This window comes from Hemitrygon akajei, chromosome 29, assembly GCF_048418815.1.
Source record: "Hemitrygon akajei chromosome 29, sHemAka1.3, whole genome shotgun sequence".
In the NCBI taxonomy this organism is placed as follows: Eukaryota; Metazoa; Chordata; class Chondrichthyes; order Myliobatiformes; family Dasyatidae; genus Hemitrygon; species Hemitrygon akajei.
Window position 1 is genome coordinate 23551508 of NC_133152.1, and position 28000 is coordinate 23579507.

Consider the following 28000-nt stretch of genomic DNA (forward strand, 5'->3'; position numbering starts at 1 on the left):
TAACTCCGGCACCGCCCATTGTGATTAGGTTTTAGGAAAGCGCCAGTCTGGTGAGCAACATAATATAAAAAATGTATTCCATTTACACTGCGCTGTTAGACTAGTAATTCCTTGTTCCATCTATTCGCTGCTTCTGAACTGGGGGGAATCTGCCGCACTTTAAGTAATCTGGAAATAAATTGACAGAGAAGGTCCGGCACTTCCCAAGGCTTCGAGCAATATTTTTACCCCCAGCTAAAGGTAAAGCGCCTTCGAGTGCTCGCTTGTTGATTTTTTTTTTGGCTGTAGTTCGGTCCTACCCCTGGCCGTGCGGACGCACAAGAGATTCCGGGATCAGCGTCTCCTGCTTTCTGTTACGCAGTCCGATGCCCTACATGCACCCAGCGGTGAGGTTCAGCGAGGTATTCAGCTGGGAGGGGCGTCCAAGCTGCGCCCAACCCCGTCCTCCAACTTCCCTTATGAGGACGGGGTTTTCCCAGCGGGAGTCATTCTCCGGTGGCCGAGCTGAGAGCCTGGCCATCGCCCCCGTGCAGTATCACCCACTGGATCTCCGCGTTCTCTCGATCCGACCCTGCTTACATGCCCGGCGGTTGGCGCTCTGTGGATTCATTTGCAAAGAAACGAGCGGAGAGGCTGAAATGGTGCAACTTGATTTTAATGCCAATTTTCGCGGACGTTGAACGCGGAGCAAATTCTTTCTGTAAAAGTTGATGGGCTTGTCGAATCACCAGTACTGGAAGGTATGGGAATCCGATTATTATGCACAGTATAGATACTGCCGAAAACAGCGATGCAAGTTTGCCAGTTTTTGCGCCGCTTGTAGATTCCAATCAGTTGTTGCAGATAATTTTAAATTTCGCTTGCCGGATGTAAAACTAATAGAGCTTATTGTAGAACTCCCCCGGGCAAATCAATGAGCGAATATTACGTTTACACTAATAACTAGGAGTCTGGCTCCGGGTTCTGGAGCGGTCGACCTAACTCGGAAAGAGATAGGGGTTTGGATTCCGTGCAGGGTCCCCACTTCGGACCACCAACCAGTGAATGCTACTGCAAACTTTGGACACCCTTATTGGACAAGGAGGGGGCAGGATCTGGCGGCCGTGTGCTCCATTGTCAATCAGCTACTCGACTCAAAAACGGCCCTTTGGCCGTGGTATTAGAAAACATCTCTTAATTGGAGGGAAAACAGTGGGTGGAGAAAATAAATCATACTTTGGTTCCGCTCCTGCTTGTACCGAACTCACGGTAAGAGACTCAGTCAATTTGCAACTTACCGAGCCCGGGTTGTTTTCACTGCGGTCAAGAGTTAAATACAATTTCAGTTTGGGTCTTCGGGTTTTATGTTTGTGACTCAAGTACGGAAGTAATTTTGACCCTGGGAGTTCATCCCATTGTTTAGTGAGCGAAGCCTTGGAGAGCGGTGGAGACGGCACGACCTTACAGAGGAGGGTTGATAGCTTGGCACTTGGCTTCAGGTTTGTGGGGTGAGGGCCCGCTCTGTCTGTGGCCAGGTCCTTGCTTTTCCTTCTGTCCACTCCTCGGGACAGTGGGCGACTGCACGAAGCAGGTAGTGGACACAACATTCATCGGTAGTGTCCTGGTGAAACCGCCGTACTAGTTCAAGTGCAGGACGCTTCTAGGGCTGGTTGCGAAGCGATCCGTTAGGGCACAAGGCAGGCAAGTTATAAACCCGCGTCTAATACATGATGTATCACAGTCACAATGGACAGTGCAGAGGGAGTGGTACCTCTAATGCCATCTAACGCTGATGTCAAGGAAGCTCCTAAAATTTAGTCCAAATCTAATCGGAGAGCACAGTACTAAATATGGAAAACGTTGCGTCCGTCAGCATTATTGAATAACTTTACATCAACGCTAATATTAGAGTTCTGTTGCTGTACATTGTTATTGTATTCTTTCACATCGCCTCCCCCACACCTTCTCCTTTGCATTCCTTGTCCGGAGACTCCCGGGACCACGGGCTGATTTTTTTTCCCACTCCCTTCTTGATCTCGCTGGTCGACGATGGTCTGACATTGGGAATCCACGCGTTGTGGGCAGTCGCTGCCGTGTCCTTCCCCGTGCCGCTCCACCATACGGACTTGGACTTGTAGGCTGGTTTAGTTCAGGGTCGGCGTATGGGCCGGTTATAAAAGGCTCGGATGGTTTATCCCGGGCTGGCACAGGGGTTCTGCCGAGAGTCAATCCAACCTGCTGAGAACGAGGAAATTTCTTTGCACACGGGCAGCCTCTGGGTTGCTTGGTCAGATGCAGGTATTTACCGACTTCCCCAAAACCCAGCACAGGGTTGTGGATGGACACGTATTCTCTACGGGAAAGGGGGTCTCCTCGCTTCTCGGACCTCTTTCTTATAAAACAAAAAAAAAACAGAACCGGTAATCGAGAGGCGGGCAGGGATCGATAAAATCCTTTGGGGGCGTGCTCAGAACTTTCCCTTTCCCCCACTAGCCCCGTCCTATGCCCTCCCCAATGCCCCATTTCCCTAGTGTTATCCTGTGAGGCTGACCCTCATTCATCCGGGGGGGGGGGGGGGGAGAGGGAGAGGGAGAAGAGAGAGGGAGGGAGAGAGAAGGAAGAGAGAGGTAGCGGAAGAAAGAGAGACAGGGAGAGCGACAGAGAGATAGACAGAAGAGAGAGAGAGCGGGAGAAAGAGAGAGAGAGAAGACAGAAAGAGAGAGAGTAGCGGGAGAAAGAAAGACAGAGAGAACGAGAGAGGAAGAATTTTGTTTTGCTTAATCCCAGGAGAATTCAACACCGGACACTCTCTTGTAACTAAAAGGTTAACAAATAATGAGAAAAAAAAAGTTATGTTGAAACCAATTTCTGCAGATTTTGCCCCTGCGGCTCTAAGATTGGTTTCCGTGCTGGTTCACAGCTGGAACCCTTGCCCAGGCAGTTCTTTCTCAGTTGTGACTCTCCAGAGGGCTCGTCTGAGATCATCTTCCTCCTGGGGATCATTCCTGCTGGGATCACGCTTCCCGGGGTTCACTCCTGCTGGCATTCCTCCCACCCCCGCACACAGTAGTTCGATTCCCTGCTGGGACCCCTATCCCAGGGCAGCTCCGGACTTCCAGTCAAAGCTGCAGCGAGCGAGCCTCTTCCAAACAGCCCCGGCGAAAGGCGTGCGATCCCGGACTTTGCGGGGAACCGGAGCCCCAGGAGGAGTTGAGGCCGGGCACACGGTGAGAAGGCAGCGGGTCTCACGGTCGCCGAGCTGCGGGGACTGCCCGTCCTTGTAGTTTGCCGGGATGCCTCTCCTGAGCGGCAGAGAGCCAGGGGTGTTTGGGGCGTTGGTGGAGGAGGTGGAAGAGAGGGTCGAGAGCAGGGGAGAGTGTGTGTGTGTGTGTGTGTGTGTGTGGGGGGGGGGGGTTAATGTCCCCGGGGAATATGGCTTAGAAAACTGGAACCATCCTGCCTACGCGTTCTCTCGTCCCCTCCCGAGAGGAGCGGTTCGGGGTGGGGGAGTGGGGCAGAGACTCGGCAGTTCTCTCTGACTCTGGCGTCAAATCTAACCCATTCCAGGCCCGAGATTAAACAATTGAAACGTCAGCAACACCGAGTATTGATATTCCGAAGATCTCAACTTTGGAACGATTTTCAGGCGCCACCTCTTCATCTTGAACATAAATTAAATGTGAAACTGCGCGTTTTCTCGCCCGCCAGGGTTAAACCCACCCTTCGGCCCGTCACCACCGGGATTGCTCTGTGTTTGCCGGGGGCATCGTCGACCTAAATCTGAAGGCTTTATGATTATGTCTCACCACCGAACATCCGTCTATGTCATAAGTAGCAGTTCTGTCTCATTCTACGGAAAAAATAGACCCCATGCAATTTGTGTAGGAATTTGAGAGGCTATTTGATTGAAAAGAATATTAATTCCTGAGAGATCTTGACAGGATAGTCGTGGAGAGGATGCTACCTCTCGTGAGAGAATCTAGAACTAGGGGTCACTGTTCATAAGTAAGGGGTCGTCCATTTAAATCAGCAACGAAGCGATTTTCTTGAGTGCTTGGGAGCTCTTCCTTAAAATGCGGTTGAAAATTTTAAGGGAGAGGCAGGAAAATGGTAGTCGGATGTGGGGGTGGGGTGGGGGTGGAAGTAACCGGGAATCGACAGGAAAGTAGAGTTGAATCGGGCATGATCTTATTGAGATCCCGATGAAGGGTCTCAATCGGAAATGTCGGCCCTGTGTTCCTCTCCATGGATGCTGTCCGATTTACTGAGCTGTTACTCTGGATTTCCAGCCGCTTTGTGTTTGTGATCGTATTGAATAGCAGAGCCGACTCGAAGGCCCCAAGTGGCTCCTCCTTCCAAATTAGTTGTACTTAGTTAAAATTCTTTATGCAAAATATTTTTATACTCTGTAGCAAAATATAGAGTCGAAATTTAATGCACCAGCCACAAATACGGAGTGGGTCTGGCGTTTGCTCCTGGAACGTCAAAGTTTCAAGCCCTCATTTTAATGCTAGGAGTATGCTTACAAACAAAACCATGGAAGCTTAAAAGGTTTTCTCGTCGGGTGCTACCGGAGGCCGGGAGACCGTGGTATAGTGTCCAACCGAGTCCCAGGAATGAGTAATCAAAGAGCGGGAACAACGCAAGCTAATGCGTCTGAAATAAAAACCGGGAACACTCATCGGGTCGGGCAGCATCCACGAAGCAGCGGAACACAGTCAACGTCACAGTCACAGTCAAGAATAAGGGGTAGGCCATTTAGAACTGAGATGCGGAAAAACTTTTTCACCCAGAGAGTGGTGGATATGTGGAATGCTCTGTCCCAGAAGGCAGAGGAGGCCAAGACTCTGGATGCATTCAAGAGAGAGTTAGATAGAGCTCTTATAGATAGCGGGGTCAAGGGATATGGGGAGAGGGCAGGAACGGGGTTCTGATTGTGTATGATCAGCCATGATCACAGTGAATGGCAGTGCTGGCTAGAAGGGCCGAATGGCCTACGCCTGCACCTATTGTCTATTGTCTCGGCTCCTCGATTAAAGGTTTCCAGCAGTTTCTGCTTTTATCCCCCCAATGTCTGTAGGAGGATTGTATAGAGTGTGGGAGTGATATATAATTTGTAATTTTAAAAAACTGATCTTTTCTATTGACCATGTTCTGGCGAGGTCATCTCCGTGGGTAGTGCAGAACTGCTTCACATCAAGACTGCGTTCGTGTTCGCGTCCTACAAATAGACTGGGGCAATTTTACCCCAGGGTTAGGTAATCCATATTAAGTCAATACTTTACCCTTTTTTAAAGTAGTAAAAGTCAACACAAGTTTTACATAAAAACTGACCCAAATGGTCCTTTGTGTCAACCCGGGGCGTCTGGATCTGCCAGTCTCTTGTTCTTTTAATTAAACTCTTTTGAAAGCCGCTATCAAATAAACAGTTAACATATTCGAACAGCTCTAAATCCGTGCTGGTTCAATCCCTGGTTAAGATTTTTACGTTGTTTTGTTCTCAAAAACACCGTACGCATGTCTCTTACCTTTAAAAAAGAAAACAACAACGTCAGAAAAAAAGCGGAATGTTGTAAGTTTTGTTGTTGTTAGTGTTTAGATTGGATTTAGCAGCGGCCTTTCAGATTAGAAGGTTTTGTTGAGGATATTTTTATGTTGTTTAAAGACGTGCCCGGCGCCCTCTGCTGGTCTCTAATTTCATTGCCCGCCTCCTGATTTATATTAAAAACGCTTTTAATGTGGCTCTTACTTAACGAAGCAAACTCGCGTGTGTAACTTAGTTGCGTCAGGAAAAGATTATCTGAATGTAGGTTTTGAACATTGCCTAATAACCATGGAACACTGTGCCATAATCTTGCAACATCGCGGAATAACTGGAATCTTAAACATCGGACTCTCTGTAACCACAATGCATTAGCGCCGCCTTTCTGGAGTTTTGGCTCCTCGTTTTACATTTCAAGGAAACGATTAAGCTCTCGGCGTCATTTCGTACCGAATAGCTGGGATTGGAGGACTGTCATCTCTCTTACCCCCGTCCTGACAGGACGACACCACAGCACTCCAAGAGTGGAGCAGAAAAATGATTCGAAACTTTTTGAGTTTGGGAAACTGCCTTTGAAACCAGACCTGTTGTTAGAATTGGCAGAAAACGCAATAGAAACTAGTCTAGAAGGAGGTCGCCCGTCTTGTTCGTGCGCTATTCCCTCTATAGCTCTTGCCAAAGATTTGGAGTTTGTGACCCAAGTCTGGTCTTTCGCTAAATACCTCGGTCAATGTTCTCTCGGCAAAACGTCCCCTCTAGTCGGTCAGTGCTGGTCAATACCGCGCTTCTGTCAACATTAATGAAAACCCATTTTCTAAGGTCTCTCAGAGACAGGCAGGCTTGAGGGCGATACTGTATTCTAGATTTTCCCTTTCACTGCCCTTAGAGTTTCTCCTCTCGCAGCAGGCTGCGCGGAAGAGAGCTCTGCCACAGGGAAGAGGTGACCACGCAGAGGGAAGGAACCATCCAAGAGGTTTAAATTAGAGAAATATTCTGGAGACCCCGAGTCCTGATACTGCGAGGAAAGAGAAGCCCTGCTTAGTGGCAGCAGGAGATCAGCACTCCACCAACCACACCCCTGGAGGTCTGCACCCCCCACTTTGGTCTCATCAGAGCCTACAAAACTGGAGGTCATACTCAACCCCCCAAAGGTCGGCCTAGAAAGGTGAAGCCAAAAACACGGCAGTGTGGGAAAAGATAAACACCGTGATGTACTGGGCCCGTGACTATTGGGATTCTGTATTTACTGTATTCATGTCCCTCAAACCCAGCCACACAAGGCCTGCTGAGAAGGAGCCTGGCACAACCACGGTTTCAATGAAGGGGAGGCGAGAGGAAGGTCAGCCGGGAAGAAACGATTCAGTGCTGACAAACTCAAAGAGTGTCAGGCCTGCACGTGCAGGCACCTCCCAGAATCCAGCCAGCTAATACGATTCACCTGCCGCTCATTCCAGACTCGTCACCTGCAGCCTATTTAAACCCAATACTCATCCACAGTCCATGTTCACTTATTGAAGCAGCCGGCCTCAAACCCATTGCTCCTGGCTTCCCCCTCTCCCTGCCTAAAGTTTACGTCATTGTCTGTTCTCTCTTGTTTTGTGGCCCCCTCGTGTCCTGTTATCTTGCAGTCTGCTATTCAAATGATCATTCACTGCTGAGTCGTCTCCGCTGCTCTGCTTTTGGGTCAAGCCTCCTCTGCATTTCCTAACACCAAGGCGGTCCCTCAAATGAAATATAGAACATTTCAAATTTGGAGAAAACTTGCTTTTTTTTTGGAGCTTTGTGTGTGTAGCACTGATACCGTGGGCTTGTTACAGAATTTCGAATTCCGGTAGATACAGATGGAAAAGCTGGACAGGAAGAGAGAAATGAAAGCAGAACAACATTTCCTGTAACTAAATACATACCGAGTTCATCTACAGTAAAATGCATTGACTGTACATGTTGCTGCAAAGACCTGCTCTCCAACACATCAGACATCAATCTGCATTTGGACTCTGCCTCACACTTCCAGCTGTAAACAACGAGGAGGTGTAGAAGGACGAGCCAGAGTTGAGTTTGTTAAAATATGGCCAGGATTAGCTCCTTCGCTAACAATCAAAGCTGGACCGAATTGGATTTCTTTTCGCATAAAGAGCTGTTGTTTTCTGCGCTTGTTCACAGAAACACTGACAGGTTTGTGCCCTGGGCTGTGCGGTGAGAGACAGGGATTACCGAGAGCAGAGGGAATGTGGTTTGCACTGTGGCTCTGCTCGGAGAGATTGGTAACAGAGAAAACATTGGCGCAGATTTTCTCCCTCTCTCTTGGCGAGCAGGGGATGATGTTTGAGAAGTGAGGTCTGCAGGCGGCAGCTGGCAGATATTGGACGTGTGTTGGAAAAGATGCAACTCGCCCTTTCAGATTTGGCCTGAGATGGTCCTCCCATGGCAACAATGGTTCAGGCATTGCAGGGACCTTGTCCCTCCCTGTGGAACTCCTTTTTGTCCTTCATCTCCATGCATGTGGACAGCATTATTGAAAAGCAGCATTTGACTATTTGGTCCATTCTCTGTGGAACACCTTGGGATGTTCTCCATGTTGAAGTCTATAAATGTAGGATTATAAATATAGGATTATATTGGTAAATTGGATCAGCAAATTTGCTGATGATACAAAGACTGGAGGTGTAGTGGACAGTGAGGAAGGTTTTCAAAGCTTGCAGAGGGATTTGGACCAGCTGGAAAAATGGGCTGAAAAATGGCAGATGGAGTTTAATACAGACAAGTGTGAGATATTGCACTTTGGAAGGAAAAACCAAGGTAGAACATACAATGGTAGGACACTGAGGAGTGCTGTAGAACAGAGGGATCTGGGAATACAGATACAAAATTCCCTAAAAGTGGTGTCACAGGTAGATAGGGTAGTAAAGAGAGCTTTTGGTACATTGGCCTTTATAAATCAAAGTATTGAGTATAAGAGTTGGAATGTTATGGTTGTATAAGGCATTGGTGAGGCTGAATTTGGAGTATTCTGTGCAGTTTTGGTCACCGAATTACAGGAAGGATATTAATTAGATTGAAAGAGTGCAGAGAAGGTTTACAAGGATGTTGCTGGGACTTGAGAAACTGAGTTACAGAGAAAGGTTGAATAGGTTAGGACTTTATTCCCTGGAGCGTAGAAGAATGAGGGGAGACTTGATAGAAGTATATAAAATTATGATGGGTATAGATAGAATGAATGCAAGCAGGCTGTTTCCACTGAGGCTAGTGGAGAAAAAAACCAGAGGACTTGGGTTAAGGGTGAAGGGGGAAAGTTTAAAGGGAACATTGTGGGGGGGCTTCTTCACACAGAGAGTGATGGGAGTGTGGAATGAGCTGCCAGATGAAGTGGTAAATGCGGGCCCACTTTTAACATTTAAGAAAAACTTGGACAGGTACATGGATGAGAGGGAGTATGGAGGGATATGGTCCAGGTGCAGGTCAGTGCGACTAGGCTGAAAAATGGTTCAGCACAGCCAAGAAGGGCCAAAAGGACTGTTTCCGCGCTGTAATGTTCTGTGGTTCTATTATGACTGCACTGCCTCTCAAGAGCTGGGCAGAGAGCTTTCCTTATTCAAAGCTGGAGAAATGGCAACTGTTCAAACAAGAAACTTCTTGTGAGCCACCTCCTTGCCCAAGGCCCTGCACCAAGCATCTTCATCATCTCTCCAATGGCAATCATTCCTTCCTGCTGTAGAATAGTGTCAGATGTCATTGATAATGCTTCTGGGATGCTTTGGAATTTCTTACAACTCTAGAGGAGCTTTCTGACACAATATTATTGTGGTATGCCCCTACATCTTTCTTACAATGCTCCTTCAAGTTGGTATTGTTGTCTTTGGAAATACCCTGCTGGTCTTCAACCAGACATATTAACCGTGTTTTGCTCTCCATAGATGTCAACAGTATTTTCAGATATAATATCAATTGTCCATTCTATTATTTACAGTGGTGTGTTAATTTTTCTTAATACTTCCTTTGGCTCAATAGCTTTTTCTTTGATTAGACATAAAGTTGTGTGTAAACAACTTTCGATGGTGCTACTCCTTCCTGATGTCGCTGTCTCCATGGGGCCATCAGAGACCTCGCTTCACGCTGCTGTGGCGCTGAGGCCATATCGATGCTGGGGTTGTAACCTAAGGGGATCGAGGGAACCCTGCTTGTCCAAGTCCCACCATGAAAACCTAGTTTAACACTCAGGAGCAAGCCAAAGGCAGTGCTTCAGTGTCAGAAATAAAAAATGAAGGTTTTAACCGAGGGAACCCTGCTTGTCCAAGTCCCACCATGAAAACCTAGTTTAACACTCAGGAGCAAGCCAAAGGCAGTGCTTCAGTGTCAGAAATAAGTCATTAAACTGAGATCCTATAGAACATAGAATAGTACAGCACAGTACCGGCCCTTTGGCCCACAATGTTGTGCCCTCAAACCCTGCCTCCCATATAACCCCCCACACCTTAAATTCCTCCATATACCTGTCTAGTAGTGTCTTAAACTTCACTAGTGTATCTGCCTCCACCACTGACTCAGGCAGTGCATTCCACGCACCAACCACTCTCTGAGTATAAAACCTTCCTCTAATATCCCCTTGAACTTCCCTCCCCTTACCTTAAAGCCATGTCCTCTTGTACTGAGCAGTGGTGCCCTGGGGAAGAGGCGCTGGCTGTCCACTCTATCTTTTTATTATTATTATTAATATCAACAAAATAAAATTGATACATAGATAATGGGATTACAAACATACACATTTCAACTGAACATGAAAGAATATATAAGCAATGGTTACAGTATAAATGAGTATTTTAGTATAAATGAGTAACTGTCCATTCTATCTATACCTCTTAATATCTTGTATACCTCTATCATGTCTCCTCTCATCCTCCTTCTCTCCAAACAGAAAAGCCTTAGCTCCCTTAATCTCTGATCATAATGCATACTCTAAACCAGGCAGCATCCTGGTAAATCTCCTCTGTACCCTTTTCAAAGCTTCCACATCCTTCTTATAGTGAGGCGACCAGAACTGGACACAGTTCTCCAAGTGTGGCCTAACCAGAGTGTTATAGAGCTGCATCATTACACTTTAACCCTTATCTGCCTCTTTTGTACGAGTACATCATTCCCTGGTACTTTCAAAGAGCAACAAGATTCTTTTAGCTTCCTGGCCAATTATTACCTTTTGGTCGGCAAAAATAAGAAGAATATCATCTGATTATTGCTGGTTATGGGCAGACCTACAGTGTTATGCAAAAGTCTTAGGCACATTTACAGTATATAGCTAGGGTGCCTAAGACTTTTGTACAGAATTATAGTAAATTTATGTACCGCTGCAAAAGGAAAACAAATTTCATGATGTATGTGAGTGACGATAAACCTCATTCTGATTTGGGTCTCTATGATGGACTGAGAGTGGGAAGGAGGCAGGGAGAGGGGAATTGTGGTTGGGAAAAGGGGAAGGGTGTGGGAAGCAGTGGAGAGACAGTCTGTAACGAACAGTTTGTTTGGAATCAAATGACCTTGCCTGGTGGGTGTATCTGGTCTTACGCCAACCCCCACCCCTGGCGTCCTTCCCTGCCTCCTGTCCTGTGCCCCTCCAGCAGAGCTTCACCCTCGCCATTTCCAGCATCCTTTGCTCCCACCATATTTACAAGCTCGCTCTCCAATCCACGTTGACAAATACAGTACTGTGCAAAGATCTTAGGCACCCTAGTTATATAGACCTCTGCACAGAACTGTACCTGCACCATTAACCGCTTCTTTGCCTACAATAAGCTATTCCTCTGGCTACCATGCACTTCTTTCCATTCGTGCATGTGGACTTCATTCATTGCCTGTCCCTGAATGCCTTTGAGTGGAATGACATGCTTAGCCATTTCAGAGTGTTTCAACATGGACACCAGTACTGTTTGTTCTTTGCTTTTTAAACCATTGAACGAACTACCCAGTCCCTCAGATGCTGCATTGTGATTTAAATCCCTTTCTTTTGATCGTGGTCCAGGCACCCCCCCCCCCCCCCGGGTTGCCCGTGCAGGGAGCGAACCCTTTAAACAACCCTCTGAATGTGAAAGGTGCTATGCAAATGCAAGTCTTCTTCCTCTTTGAAACCAGAACACAGAAGTGTAATCCAGCGTTGAGCTGCAGTTGTGTAGCTGCACGCCCACTCAAACTATCTAAGGTTTTGGCTGCAAAGCAGCTACAAACTAGCCTGGTGAGTGAGTCACATCCAGATGACTGACTCATAAAGTAGTTCTGTGGTTGCCTGATCCTGTTGGGAATGAACTAGCCCTTTGTCATAAAAAGCCAGCACACTGTGAGTATCTAGGTCATTGATGGGGCAAGTAGGCTGCTCTCAACTCTGGGAGCTGAAGGGTTACCCATCGCCTGGGCAGGCGATTCCAGTTCCTGCACCCTATGCCCAGAGACCCTGGAACTGACACGTGGACAATAGCGATAAATCTCAATTACTGGACCCTCCACATTTTACAAACTTGGACGCAGCTGAGATGTAGATAAAACAAACACAGTTTATCCAGGCACTGCCAGGTTACAAACTGCGTTGGAAATAAACTTGACAGCAGACAGATTGAGGCTTGTCCCAGCAGGCTCACTGTGCAATTGAGCTGAGACAAGCAGCTTGGATCAAAAGCTTTTATTTAAGATACTTCAATGCAATTAAAAAACAGACAGACACACACACACACACACACACACACACACACACACACTCACACACACACACACACACACACACACACACACACACACACACACACACACACACACACACACACACACACACACACAATTAAGCACAGTTATGGAGTAAAATGTGTTTTAATATGAATCTGAACAGATAGGAGCTTTGGGTCAGTTCCCAATGTAGACTAGGAAATGAAACTTTAATAAATTGAGTACATAATCCGTAATGATGTAAACTAAATCAGAGGAGCCAGTCGAGATTCCTATCCCATTTTCTGGTAAATGGAACGGATTATACTGTTTAGTTCTCTTCACCAACTGTAATGCAGTTCCGTGCTTTCAGCTGTGTATCAGTTTGCTAAACATTTATGTGACCAGAGTTCTGAGGTCAGGCAGCAGAGCGACTCTCGGGAGGTAAGGAAGTCATTTCCACTTCGAGCAGCACGAATGCCTTAGGACACGGGACAGAAGTTGCTTGCCTTAAACCCGCTGAAAATAGAACTTAATTCTCGGCGAGAAACGCTGCACCAGTTTGAAAGCTGTAACCCGAGGACTGGTTGAGCCTCGGTTTGGGAGCTTACAGCTGCGTTCTGCACTGTAGATCCACTGAGGTAATTATACCACAAGCATCCTAGATGTAGGAGCCTGTACGAGTGGGCACACTTGCCCTCTGGGAACTTCTGGTTTCATTTGTTCAGTTTGACTGTTTTAAACCTCGCTAATGAATTGAATAATTATTGTTGATAGCCTTTGTGCATTTGATTTCAAAATTTCAAGTTGGCTGTTGTGCAAAATTTCCTTAAAAAAGTCAACCTATTTTTTCCATAAATTCATTAATATTATGAACTGCTTGCTTCAGTGATGGATGTCTTAACTGGGCCAGTGTTGACTATCCAGATGAAGTCAGGAGAATGGGGTTGAGAGTGAAAATAAATCTGACAGGATGGAGTGCCAGAACAGGTTTGATGGGCTGAATGGCCCCATCCTTCTACTTTATGGTCTTAAAGTACTGGAGGGCTTGTTGGTACAAGATACTGCCTACCCCTGGATGAGACTGAAGCTCTGAGGAGTTGTTGATGCTGGCTTTATTTAGGCAAGAGAAGAGTATTCCATCACGCTCCTGGCTTGCAGACGGAAAACTTGTCAGGAGCCATGAGTTGAGTCACCTGGCACCGGAATACCCAGCCCCCATGGTGATATGGACGGATTAATTTTTACTAGAAGTGTGGATTGTTGAAGAATTTTAAAACAAACAATGACTTGATCCTCTCCGCTAGGGTCTGGCTGTTGGCTCCCTACAGCGTAAAGCTTGTTTCTAAGTGTTCCACAGTTCAACCTAGTTCTTGGCCAAGTGTATCATTGGATCTACGCTGGAAAACTAGCGAGCCCAGTAACAAGGTTTTTCATGTTTCTTTTATCAGCCTACTATTTATTTCGTCTTCTTGGTGAATCTCCATTGTTCAGACTCAGAGAAGGCTCTCTGTGCCTGGTGTTCCATCTGCCTGAATACTCCACTCTCGATGTCCGTGCAGGACACTGCCAGTGGTAGAGGGTCATTTTTATGTGGCAAGCTCTGCTGTTTGAATGCACTGCAAATCTCCACTGATGGCGTCTCCTGCACTCATACAGGAGGGATCTCCTTACTCACCCCACCTTAGCTAATGAGGAGATAGACACCCCAGTCTGAACTGTTTGGACTCAAGGCTGGGTGCCCTCGGTATAGACAGTAACATAACAAAGACAAGTAGTCTTGGAAGAGTTGCACTTCTCAGAAACCATTCATTAAATGGAGATTAATAAACAATCCCTCTTTTCCTTGAACTCAGATTCCCTACCCTCCTCCCCCATGACTGGGATCACATTTCTCTGGTGGGTTATGCCAGTGGATTTCATCCCTTTCCGTTCCCCACCCACCCTCCCCCTGGATTCCCACCCGATCTCCTGACTGAGAGGATTCGATAACCTCTCAGAAACAGAGTTCCAGGGAACCACACAAGATCTTTGTTGGCCGGTTCATCCAGCAGTCGGGAGAAATGTGGTGCTCCAGAGGAGCGGACATTGTCTGACCTTGGCAACGTTCTTGGAGGCCGTAACAAGATGAAGTTGCGCGGTGTTGAATGGAATCTCACGCTCTGCTCCGGTATGTAAGGAGAAGGTGGGAGCAAGTACTTTACTCCCTCCCGCTGTTGACAGACCAGGAGAGATGAGGTCAGCCAGGGGATGCTGACTACTTAACCCCAGACTTAAAGATGCGGTGTGTGTAACTGAGGGGACATCACCTACAATGCCACAGCCACCCCTCGTTTGAGCTCCTGAGTCCTTGTATATTTTCTGGAGCAAACCTTACTACAGCTTCACCAGCTACCAGACTTCACAGCACTCATGAGTAATGACTCCTTGGTGTTAAGACTCCACGTACACGACCTCTCACCCCTGTCAACATATCCCCTCCTGCCTCACATACGTCTCATTTCGCGAGTTTTGCCTTGCCTCCGACAAGCTGGTTAAAGGTCAGGGTTCATTGACTGCTGCTGTGTTAGCAATGGGTTGGGCTGAAACATCAGCAAGGGAACTGTCCTCCCACCTGTTCGTTTGAAGGAGACTGAGGAAGATTGACTTGGGCCTGGAGCCAAGGAGGCTGGAGTGGCCAGACCCTTCACTGGGATGGAGGGTGTGGCTGTTTTCTCTCTCTCTTTCTCTCTCTCACACACACACACACACACACCCCCCCCCCCCCCCCATACCCATGTACTCACAGTCTCTTAGGCACTTGTTCTTGCCTGTGCAAACATACACACTCTCACTCAGGCATGCTCACGCGTACAGTATATGCACAGATACACATACACAGGCCATTTTTCTTTTCTAAAGCACTGAAAAGGGAGGTTCTCGTGTCAGCAAAAATTTATTTCTGTAGGAATGTTGCCTTCCAACTGGAAAGTTCAAATTTATGTCTTGCAGCCAAATCTCTTGCCGACATCAGACAAAGTTGATTAAAAAGAGAACGAAGTTTATTTAACCTTTCAAACACACCAAAAATAGTAAAAAGCTAATGCATGTTTAAATGAGCAGTGGATGTGTAAAGTAACGACCTGCTAGCCTAGAACTGTAAGAGTAAAATTTTCGAAGTTTAGTCTGTAGTGAGGCAAGAGTGGCTTGGGACTGAACTCAAAATCTTGGCCCTGTGGTACTTAGGACCTCAGTGGTGTGGTATTGTACTGTTGCTGGGACTTGAGGAACTGAGTTACTGAGAAAGGTTGAATAGGTTAGGACTTTATTCCCTGGAGCGTAGAAGAATGAGGGGAGACTTGATAGAGATATATAAAATTATGATGGGTATAGATAGAGTGAATGCAAGCAGGCTTTTTCCACTGAGGCTAGGGGAGAAAAAAACCAGAGGACATGGGTTAAGGGTGAAGGGGGGAAAGTTTAAAGGGAACATGGGGGGGGGGCTTCTTCATACAGAGAGCGGTGGCAGTGTGGAATGAGCTGCCAGATGAAGTGGTAAATGCGGGCTCACTTTTAACATTTAAGAAAAACTTTGGACAGGTACGTGGATGAGAGGGGTATGGAGGGATATGGTCCAGGTGCAGGTCAGTGGGACTAGGCAGAAAAATGGTTCGGCACAGCCAAGAAGGGCCAAAAGGCCTGTTTCTGTGCTGTAATGTTCTATGGTTCTAAGCCTTCTTCAGAGGTGTCCCTAGCTTCTGAATGGTGCATAGCACAGCCCGATTTGGGCAAGGTACCGATGGGCAGAGTAAGATCTTGATAAAGAAGAGCTGGCCCAGATCGAGGTTCCAGGTTCGTTCTATTTAACTTACACATCGTGACCTTCAGTGCTCTGTGACAGCAGTTAAATGCAAAGTCGTAAAAATGACCATAGATAATAAAATGAAGAATTAGTGCAAAAATAAGAACAAGGAGGTGCTGTTCATGGGTTTGTAGACCGTTCAGAAATCTGATGACAGAGGGGAAGAAGCCATTCCTAAATTGTTGAGTGTGTGTGTGTGTGTTCAGGCTCCCCTGCCCGCTGGTAAGAGGGCATGTCCTGGATGGTGAGAGTACTTAGTGACGGATGTCCTTGATGGTGGGCAGGGTTGTGCCCATGGTGGAGCGGGCTGAGCCTACGACCCTCTGCAGCCTCATTGGTGCCTCCGGACCAGGCGGTGATGCAACAAGCAAGACTGCTCTCCGCCGTTTATGGGTTGGCAGCGACCGCTGCCTTCCTGGCACTCTTACATCAGATGCTGTCAACCAGGGAATGCAATCAGCCGCTTCCTCAAGATCTTCACCATGCCACGTCAATGTCAGCGCCCTGTCACCCCCCCATTCAGACAGTAAGCCCCACTCAAAAGCCCTCCGGAGGAAGGTCAGCATCCCCTCTGACCCATGACCACTGGGAGTGGCGAAGAAGCCTTCAGGATGGCATCAGGAATCTGAAGGGCAACGAGTCAGGAGGACACAGCGTGTTACGCAAGTGGCGGAAGGGGAGCACCACCTCATCGCTACCCACCTGGCATCTCCTCAGGGTGACCCTGCAGTTCCAACTTGCTCTTAATACCTGGAAGCAAGTCCCCCTACATCCTGAGGGACCATCTGAGAGGCAGAACATGAGGTCAATAAAACCAATGCAAAGTATGGCCACCCTTATGTCAGGACCTACTGGATAGATTTGGCATGCTTGGGGCTACGCTTTCAGGTAGGGCTTAGTGGACGGTTTATTAAAATGGAATGGATAGATTGGATTACGAATTCTGGCACACTCTGATATTTTATTTGGGAAAGTTCCTGGAAGAGTTGACATTACAAGTTCTGACTTCTCGTTACTGGTTCCAACTTGTTTGTTGACGGTTCAAGAGCAAGCGATGCTCTGGTTTTGATTACTTTAGCCTCTTTGGAAAGTTGCATGAAGTCGGTCCGCTGCCTTTGGCAGCTGCGGACGGTGACTGTGTCCGTGCCGAGCCAGCACTCTGACGTGACATTTACACGCCAGCACCAGTTAAATAAACTTGAAGTGTCTCTGCCTGATGAAATATAATTGTTGAGTTTCTACACCCCTGCCAATTCAGATGGTGTGATCCTATCTGTAAAAGACATAACAGAACCTGCATGGGAGTAATAATTCATTGTGTTCTTGGCATAAGAAATGGGATTTTACGAGTGTCGGTTTGAATATGATGTTTAAAAAATTCTCAGTATGTTTCTTCTACTTCATAAATATTTATTTATCTTCATTCTGTGCTATTCGTTATCCTCCCAGTGACCCACAGTTTCAGCCAGGGACCTGTCTCAAACCCAGTCTTGTCCCTGGGTGGGTCCACATTTTGTGTCTGGATCATTGCTTCTCTGGGACCTGCTGCCAGGATCTGACCATTGCTTCTTTTCCCCTGGGTAGTGTGATACTAGTGCTCCCTGTATGCTGCGGAAGACCTATCCCGCTGCTCCCTTTGTCTGGGTTGGGTCCGAGGAAAATGCCTCCTGAGCCATCGAGTGAGTGGCAAGGCAATGCCTACCGTACCCACCGAGGCTGGGTCTCCCTTCTCCCTTCTCTCCGCTCCTCCCGTGGCAAGACAGCTGAGCCTGGGGAACTCTGGCAGTTAATAGAGCCATTTTTAGTTGTGGCTCACTCTACTTAACGAGGGTCTTTAGTCAGTTTGATCAAGCTATCGAATGAAGTGGTAACACAAGCACACTGTGGCCAGACAGTGGTGTAGTGGCATCAGCACCAGACTTTGAGGCCAGTGGTCGCGGGTTCAAATCCGGCCGGCCCCTTGCACGCTTTCCATCCGTGCTGGGTTGAGCGTCGAGCTAACAACTTGGCCTCGTAAAAAACACAGACAAAAATGCTGAACGAATGACAAGGTTGCTGCCCGACGCACCACAAGGCATGGAGAGGAACAAACAAACACATCGCACAGTCAATTTCCCTAACATACGAGTTAGTAATGGAATATGAATGGTAACATTTTCCAGCCCTTGACCTTTCCCACCCACCTGGCTTCACCTATCACCTTCCAACTAGCCTCTTTCCCCCTCCCCCCCCCCCCCAGTGTTCCCTCTAATCTGTAATGACCAGTGTGTGCAAAAATCTTGTGCTGTGCAATTTTTTGCACGGTGACAACGACACGTGAGCACTGAAGTTTACATAGAGAGGTATTCATTTTAACAGTGAGCAAAACACTGTCAATAAGAACTTTGATCTCTGGGTTTGATTGTTTTTGCTCTCATTCATCTGCACTCTCACAAAAGAGACGTAGCAGGCCTGTAGCAGGTAATGAAGGATTTTCTCACCAAAACTTTTGCACACCGTCCATATGTGATTTGCTTGCTAAATGATGCTTTAAAAAGTCACGTTTCCAAATATCACCCCACTTCTTCCCACTTGCAAATTCTCCAGCAACTTTTACATCACAACACTATGTACAGGTAACACCAGTTTCTGTATTGTACATAAATATTTCTCATAGTTGCACGCTCCTGACCTCATGAGCTTTTGGTGTGGCAGTTTCTGCTGTTTCATCAAGCCATTCTGCTTTAAATGAGCTAGCAGTTATTTTGTGCTTCACGCCCTTTGCTTCTATGGAATTCGACACAGTGAATCAATAATTTCTTCAATTAAAAACAGTATAAATAAGCCAGTTCTAAAATCAGTAGACAAATCATTGCCAGCTCCACGTTGTCAACACTGTCCAGATCAGAAACTGGAAAAAGAAATGTGATTGTGTAGAATCGTGAAATACACTAAACATGTCAACGAGGTAGAGGTTGACAACCTTTTGTGCACAGTTTAAATTCCTTTGTGCACTAGTAGCGAAAGATGTGTGTGTGCGCACATGTACACAACTTAGAGGGAACATTGCCTCCCCCCACCTTTTTATTCTGGTATCTTCTTCCCTCCTTCTCAGTCCTGAAGAAGGGTCTCGGCCCGAAACGTCAACCCTCTAATCATTTCCATAGGTGCTACCTGGCCTGCTGAGTTCCTGCAACACACACAAAATGCTGGTGGAACGCAGCAGGCCAGGCAGCATCTATAGGGAGAAACACTGTCGACGTTTCGGGCCGAGACCCTTCTTCAGGGCTGAGAAGGGGGGAGAAGATGCCAGATTAAAAAGGTGGGGGGAGGCAATGTTCCCTCTAAGGTGTGTACATGTGCGCACACACACATCTTTCGCTACTAGTGCACAAAGGAATTTAAACTGTGCCCAAAAGGTTGTCAACCTCTACCTTGTTGACATGTTTAGTATATTTCACCATTCTACGCAATCACATTCCTATTGACGCTGCCTGGCCTGCTGCGTTCCACCAGCATTTTGTGTGTGTTGCTTGAATTCCCAGCATCTGCAGATTTCCTCGTGTCTGCTGAGTTCCTCCTGAATTTGTGTGTGTTGCTTTGGATTTACAGCATCTGTGGACTTTCTTGTGTTGGTAATATTGTATTTTGTTCGGTGAAGATTCTTGCAACTATTATGGAATTCCCTCTTCCCCTTTTATGTTTTGTGTCCATTAGTTCTCTTTCCCCGCATGTAATCCTTCTCCATGATGTGGAGTTGTCCAGTTGATTATATTTGCATTTCCATGAGTCTGTGTCCTTGTCAAGAGTGAGATAACTATTGAACCCACTCTGATCTTCTTTATGTTACTGTACTGGTTTAACTTCTCTGCTCCTCTTCACTCCCCTCATCAATTCCTTCCCAATATTCATCCTCTCTGGAATGGATCTTTCACATGGCTTCCACTTTAAGATGAAACAACAGAGAAAGAAAAATTGGAGGACAAATCATGGTTCAAGTGTGTGTACTGTGATTGACCCACAGTCTGCCATTGGACAACGTATCTTGAGAGGTCAACAAAATGAGATTTTGAGATGGGGGACATGAAATAAGTCTGTATTATGTTAGACTATAAGACATAGGAACTTAATTAGGCTGTTCAGCCCATCGAGGCTTCTCCACTATTCAATTATGGCCAACTTATTATCCCTCACCACCCCATTCTCAAGCTTTCTCCCTTTGGCACCTTACTAATCAAGAACCTATCAACCTCTGCTTTAAATACACCCATTGTCTTGGCCTCCAGGACTTGTGCCAATGAATTCCACAGCTGCACCACCCTCTGGGCAAAGGAATTTCTCCTCACCTCTGTTCTAAAGGGGACGTTCTTCTATTCTGAGGCTGTGACCTCTGGTCCTAGACTCTCCCACCACTAGAAATATTGTACAGATGTTCTACATGAATCTTCATCAAAGAAAAGCACTGCCGATTGACCTGGATTTGGACATTATTTTTTCTTGTATGGTGAATGGGGGTGTAAGAAAATTGGTATTCCATCTTTCACCATTTGCAAAAGGTGCGGAGATTGTAACAGACAAGTGAAAGAATTTCAGTGTTCCAGCCTAGGCTCCAGAAACCTTACCATTTGCAGAACAATGTCAAACTTTAAACTAATGACCCACAGCGGATTAAGTTGGGAACTTACTCAACTGAAGAGAGGCGCGGGACCCAGTGATTGGAAGGTGCTCAGAATGAGGTCAAACCACCTAATTCTAAGTGAACAGTAAGAATCAGGCAAGGATATGTTTAAAATGTAACTTCTTGAGTGTATATTCTCTCAAGTTCGACGTCTACACAGCTCTGCAAGTGGACCTGAATCAATTCAAGGTTATTGCCACTTAACTATATAAGTGTACATAATGTATATAACCATATAATGTACAAAGTGTTTGTATATAGAAACAAGACGACGTTTCTTCGAACCAGGGTTTAAAGCACAGTAGTACACATAACACATGATAACTTATGAGGGTAAGGATAAAATCTACAGATTAATCACACATGAATAACGGACTAAAGTGCATTATATTAAATATCATAAGGTAGGGAACAGATTAAACAGTGACACTTTGAATATGATGCTGTAGGCAGTTCGGAAGCCTAATGGCCTGAGGGAAGAAACTGTTTCTCATCCTGACCGTTCCTGTCTTTATGCATTGGAGTCTCCTGCCTGATGGTAGAAAGTCAAAGAGGATACTGGATGGATGGGTGGGATCCTTACTAACACTAAGGACCCTGCAAATGCAGCACTCCTGATAAATGACCCCGATGGGTGGTAGAAAGACCCCAATGATCCTCTCAGCTGGTCCTACTGGTCCTCAGATGTTTTATTGAGTGATAGCTATATGTGCAATTGTAGAAATTGGGAGGGTTCAATGCCAAAGTTGCACATCATATCATGTAGTCATTCAGCTTGGAAACAGGCCCTTCAGCCCATTGAGTCTGTACCTAGCAACAAGGTTCCATTTGCTCTTCACCATTTCATTTTGTTCTCACTGCCATGAACTCTCCCACGGTTCTACCACTTGCTCCTACACACTACGGGCAATGTCCAGTGGTCCATTAATGTACCAAACTGCTTGTCGTTGGAATCTGGAAGGAAAAGTGAGCAGCCAGGGTCGGGGGGTGGGGGGGGGAAGGAGATGTGTGGGAGACCGTGCAAACTCCACACGGGCAGTGTCGGATGTCAGGAGTGAACCCAGGCTACTGGAGCTGTGATGCCTGCAGTCCTGCCGTGCACTTGGGGGGGCGTGCAAAGTTTTAAAACTCGCCTCAACAGAGAAGCAAAGCTTTGACCTCTCCCCCTCCCCACCGTACTCTCTGTCTGTGCGTTGACCAGTTTCAAACACTTAAGACTTAATTGAGCCCATATGAAAAAAAAAATTCAACAAGTCACATAGGAAACCGGAATATGACCAGGTCATATGGCTCCCTTGGCTTGCTTCACCATTCAGTAAACTCATAGCTGACCTGATTTTGGCCTTATCTCAACTTTCCTGCCTGTTGCAGATTGTCTTTCAGTTCGCCTATACTCCAAAATCCTGTCTATCCCAGCTCTGAACATATTCAATGACTTGGCAACATCTGATCTCTAGGGCAAACAATTCCAAACATTCATAACTCTCTAAATAATTCATCCTCTACTTCATCTTAATAGGCAACTCCTTTTTCTGAAAGTATGTCCCTGGAGAAAACAAGTGTAGCTGACCTCTTCCTACCTCCCACCCCACCAGCCCCTGCATCCAACGGATAGTCCCGCCCAGTTTCTGACATCTTCAGAGGTGTTGCCAACAGACACATTCGTCCCTCCCCCCTCGATGCTGCACTTCAAAGAGACCATTGCCTTCCTCAATTCCCTAGTCTATTCTTCAGCCCCCTTCTTAGTTCAAAAAGTCATGCAACACCTGCCCTTTTGCCCCCTCCCACCATCCAGGAGCCCAAACACTCCCCCCCCCCCGGGGTGAGCTGGTGATTCACTTGCATTTCTTCTAAGTGAGGGAACTGCTCATCATGTGGTATCCATGACACCGGAGAAACCAAATACAGACTGGGTGACCTCTTGGCCATGAAGTGGTGTTCAGTCCACTCGCCTGACCCTCAGCTTCCTGCTGTCTGCAATTCCCCATTCTACTCCCATTCCGGCCTGTCTGCGGTTTCTTGCTCAGTTACAATAGGGCCAGATGTTAAAGTGAGCAACAGCACACCGTCTTTGGTCTGATGCTGCTGACTCAATATTGAGGTTTCAGTAACTTGCTCTTTCTGACAAGTTCTGGTGCATTTCGTCCATCTGGGATATTGGCTCAGTCTTTCTCTTTCACTACTAACATGGCCTGACATGTTCACAGATTCCCTATGGTAAACTACATTTTGCGTGCATGATGTTGGAATAACCCTGAAACTGAGAAGGATCAACTTCTGATTTATAATGAGGAGGAGGAGGAAAGACAGAGAAAGACCACAGAAAACTGTTGGGGAGAGTCCATGGATCTCTCTCATTCATTTCCCGTTCCTTGGATGGATATAGAGTACCCATGGGTTGATCAAATCCTTCAGGTGGTCATTCATTGCTAATTGACATTTTGCTTCCTCTAGGGCCATGGTGGAACATTTGACCGTAATGCTTTGGTTCGTGTTGGGCATCCTGCTCCCATCTCTAGTTGTGGCAGCACCACCTCCCATCAATAAACTGGCTCTGTTTCCTGATAAAAGTGCCTGGTGTGAAGCAAAGAACATCACCCAGATAGTTGGCCACACCGGATGTGAGTCAAAGTCCATCAAGAACAGGTAGGTACGAAAAGCAGAATGTTAGGCTAACCTTGCAGTGCATTTGAATTAAAGTAACATTTATTTGAATGAAGATGGCAGCAGACAGAAGAATGCTCAGAATTGGTAAACCCTCTCCATTGTTCAGAAAACATTATATACTGGACTCGGTGGGTCGCAAATAACCTGACTTACCGAAATCCAACTTCCATAAGCTCTCCCATACATTTTAGTAATTATAATAGTACTAATTATAATCATAAAATACTTCATGGTGTTTATTCAGAATATATATTCCATTAGTTTAATTATGGGTAGTGTTCAATGGTTCCATTTAATATCAGAGAATGTATACAATATACAACCTGAAATTCTTACTCTCCACAGATATCCTCGAAACAAAAGAAGAACCTCAAAGAATGAACGACAAGGAAGCTTTAGAACCCAAAAGCACCCCTCCCCCTCCTGTGCACAAGCAGCACCAAAGCCTCCCCCCTCACCACCCCCCGGCATGCAACAGTAGCAAAGCTTATTCAAGTTAGGGTATTTATTGAATGAAATGAAAGAATTACAGCAGGTGTCTGTGGAGTGATATGGCGTGGGTTACTGTAGAAAACAGACATTTCTGACTGATGGAAGGTACAGCCATTGCAACCTGGGAACCATGAATTTCCTTATATAGAACATCACAGTACATGCCCTTTGACCTAAGATGTCATGCCAAAGTTTTAACCTACTCCAAGATCAATCTAACTCTTCCCTCCCACATATCCTCCATCTATGTGCCTATCTAAAAGTCTCTTAAAGGTCCCAAATGTATCTGCCTCCACCACCACTTCATGTGTTCACCACTCTCTCTAAAAAAACTTGTATTTCTCAATTTGCTCCTACAGATTTTTTTAAAATCCCACTCTCCCTCAACCTTATGGATATAGCTAACACACATTTCCTGGGAGCTGTTACACACATTCCCCATCCTCAGCTGGTAAGGAGGGAGGTAACCCAACAAGGAATCCATCTGTAGAACTGCTCTTTGGTGGAAATTATCACAGCGGGCAGTATAATGTGTTCAAGAAGGTCTGCAGAAAATGAGGTCACATCGAAAATTGAGGAATGTCAGAGCCAAGAGCTCTTGTTCCTGAAAGCTCTCATGTTAATAGCTTCTCGGAATTATATGTTATGGACATTGCAAATGGTTTTGAGGGATTAAAGACCATAAGTTACCCAGGATAAGTAATTCATTTTGGCTTCCTGTAACCTCAGTGCAGGAAGTCAGCATGTGAGACTTCTTATTTTTGACCTTGATCTGTTACACACTGAAGTTGTACACCCTAGTTAAAATCTGTTGTGCATTTCTCTTTGAAAGGGTTGGGGCTGTTCTTGAACTTAAGATACCCCAGCCAGATGGTAGCTAAGGCTGAGAGGTGGAAGCCAGTTCCTGCTGATTCCGGCTCTCGGGCTGGGCGGCAGTGGATCTCTGAAGGCTTTGAGTTTCCGACTGGCTTCCATGGTGACAGACGTGATGTGCCGGCTTCTCGCGCGGCTGATCGTGCAGCAAACGCTGCTTGCTTTCCTCCTCTCTTACCTGAGGTGTGAACGAACACATCACTGCTTACTAAGACAACTGCGGGACTCCAGTCTCCCCTGGAACTTCAACATCTGAATACTTGTAAAAGATTAAAGAAGAATATCACACAATTCAAAGGGAATTCATGATCTTGCTGTTAACGTGAAGATTTATTACAAGAAACCATCTCACATCATTGTAATTTCAGTTTAATGCCAATGAATATCTCATTCACTACGAATATATTCTATGCACCAATGTAACACTGTCAGCTAACACTACTTCTCGAGACTCACTCATAAAGAGAGTGCCCAGATTGAGTACCAGAGGGCACCTGGCACCTGCGGGGATCATGCCACAAAATCACCATATTTGGGGAGCAGTGGGAGTGTTGAGATGGAAACTGGGCAGTATATACAAAAAGCATCAAGTTCAAAGTAAATTTGTTATCAAAGTACATACATTATATGTCACCATCTGCTACCCTGAGATGCATTTTCTTGTGAGCATTCACAGTAAGTAAGTAGAAACACAACAGACTCAATGAAAAATTGCACACAACAAAGATGGAGGAACAAGCAATGTGCAAAAGACAACAGATAGTGCAAATACAAATAAGGAAAAAGAAGTAATAAATAACGAGAACCTGAGTTGTAGAGTCCTTGAAAATGAGTCCATAGTGTGTGGAGTAAGTTCAGGGTTGGGGTGAGTGAAGTTAACCCCTCTGGTTCAAGAGCCTGATAGCTGAGGGCTGATAACTGTTCCTGAACCTGGTGGTGCAGGACCTGAGACTCCTGCACTTCCTTCCCAATGGCAGCAGTGAGAAGAAAGCATGCAGGTGTTGGAAATTGAAGCAACGCACACGATCTTCTGCCTGGAAGAAGGTGTAGGAGCTCCTGCTGAGCTCCAGCAGCATTTTGTGTGTGTTGTCGAGAAGACAGCATGGCCTGGATGGTGGGGGTCCTTGATGATGGAGGCTGCTTTCTTTCAATAGCACAGCTTGTAGATGTGCTCAAAGGTGGGAGGGCTTTATTCATGATGAACTGGGACTTCAGCTCAACTTGGTTGCCTGGCTTACTTGAAAATGATTTGATTAATCCAAAAAGCCAAAAAGAAATGCTTTACAAGAACAATTTAAACAATATAAAATGTTATGTTTTTTCCCTCAGAGCATGCCTCGGCCAGTGTTTCAGCTACAGTGTTCCCAACACCTTTCCACAGTCAACTGAATCCCTGGTTCACTGTGACTCCTGCATGCCGGCCCAGTCCATGTGGGAAATTGTAAGTAACAGCTTCCTCCTCTTGTATGTCACAATCCCGTCCGTGTACACAAAGCCTCACTGTCTAAATGTGTACAGATACTCTGTGGGAGTACATGCAAGCTAATCATCTTTTGAACTACATCTGCACAGTCACATTTTCTGCACCACAGGCTTTCTCATCCTTCTCCATCTTATTTCACAATCTTTCTAGGGCTGTTTTTCCTGAAATACCTTTCTTACCATCTCATACTCCCTCCTACATACTCACTGTTCTGAAATAAAGAATTGGCTCCAACTCTGAAGTTTTTGTCCAGAATGTTTAGACTCACCTATCCATCCTCAAGTGAACTGCAGCCTATTAAAACCCAAGACTGAAGACGCTAACTTTCATCTTTGCTCATTCTTCTTTCCCATCCTGTGTAAGCTTTCACCTTGTGATTAAATCAAAAAATGCCGGAAACAATTGGCAGGGCAGGCAGCATCTGTGGAGAGAGAAAGAGATACAAGATAAAGACAACCTTTGCTTCTCTCACGTGCACACATCAAAACATTGAAACATGCAGTGAAATGCGTCATTTGCATCAAATCAAATCAGTGGGAATAGTGCTGGGCAGACCCCAAGTGACAACATGCTGGCAACACCAACAGAGCACGCCCCACACCACACTAACCCCTGACTGTACCTCCTAGGGATGTGGGGGGAAAACTGCGGCCCTTAGAGAGAAGAACGTATGAACGCCTTACAGGCAGCATCCGGAACTGAAGCCCGGTCAGTGAGAGCTGGCGCTGTAACGCGTTGCATTAACTGCTACACTACAGAGTTGGAAGACAAGATGAAGGCAAAGCAGAGTTAGGAACTCTACATCTTGGACCTGAAACTTAACTCTGTGCCTCTCCCGCAGCTACTGCCTGACCTGCTGAACATCTCCAGCATTTTCTGTTTTCCTTTCTGATTCACATTCAGATGAGTTTTTTTGTTTATACAGCAGGCTGCAATGAAATTCCTTGCCCGGTGTGAAGCTCAGAGTAAGCAGTACAACAATGAGTACAGCGATGGGTGCACAACAATGGGAAGGGCAAAGTATAGTAATGCAAATTGAAGTAGAACAAAAATAATGCTGAATGGACAGTAGCTGAAACGGTTGAATTATGGGTTTGAGGCGCCACTAACTTTAAGCATTTGCAGTTCTTTTATCTTTCTCACACTGTGAATTCTGACTGCCAACTGGCTACCTAAATGGTAACCCCTCAAAGAATCAACCAAAAATTATCAATTACAGGTCAAGTTGGAATGTCCTGGCAACGAGGCAATGCCCAGAGTGGACAAGCTGGTGGAGAAGATTCTACACTGCAGCTGCCAGGCGTGCGGGAAGGAACAGCACCAAGATTCCCAACTCTTTAATGGAATTCTGAATGAGGAAGAGGTCGCTCCGGGAGTGGCTGAATCCTTCCACCAAGAGAAAGAAGCTGCGCTCAAGCATGCCAGAGAAGAAGCCTAGCAAAATGGACATTTTGATCGAGAAGAAGTGAAGATGTGGTATAAAATTTCAGTTTGTTTTATTTGTTGAGGATTTAGAAGAAAAAAAATCAAAGTATAACAAGATTTTTAAAACCATGCAGACTTATTTAAAGAGAAAGTCTTTAAAGAATAGCATTTGTTGTAGAAATCCCATTTAGATAATAATATATACCTCACCAAGGTCCAGCAAAGTACGATTAGAATTTGATGATCAGTGCTGAGTTCACATTACCAGTAATCAAAGCTTTTCTTTTGCCACAGAAATCCCTGTGTGTAGCCATTTCAAATTCATAACTGTCTGTATATAAAATTATAGTTTGTAAATCC

At 45.9% G+C, this 28000-nt stretch overlaps 1 protein-coding gene across 6 annotated transcripts; it reads left to right on the forward strand.

Annotated features, from left to right (window-relative positions):
• The first annotated feature begins 104 nt into the window (after window positions 1-104).
• On the forward strand, window positions 105-27997 carry nbl1 (NBL1, DAN family BMP antagonist). 6 transcript variants are annotated; one of them, XM_073031893.1, is made up of 4 exons: window positions 105-240; window positions 23155-23346; window positions 26062-26173; window positions 27435-27997. In XM_073031893.1, the coding sequence occupies exons 2-4, from the start codon at window positions 23159-23161 to the stop codon at window positions 27651-27653; spliced, it is 519 nt and encodes a 172-aa protein (XP_072887994.1). In that variant the 5' UTR covers window positions 105-240; window positions 23155-23158; the 3' UTR covers window positions 27654-27997. The 6 variants fall into 6 exon arrangements, with proteins under 6 accessions (XP_072887994.1, XP_072887991.1, XP_072887992.1 ...); XM_073031890.1 differs by lacking the exon at window positions 105-240 and adding an exon at window positions 460-740; XM_073031891.1 differs by lacking the exon at window positions 105-240 and adding an exon at window positions 781-1248.
• The last annotated feature ends 3 nt before the right edge of the window (window positions 27998-28000 follow it).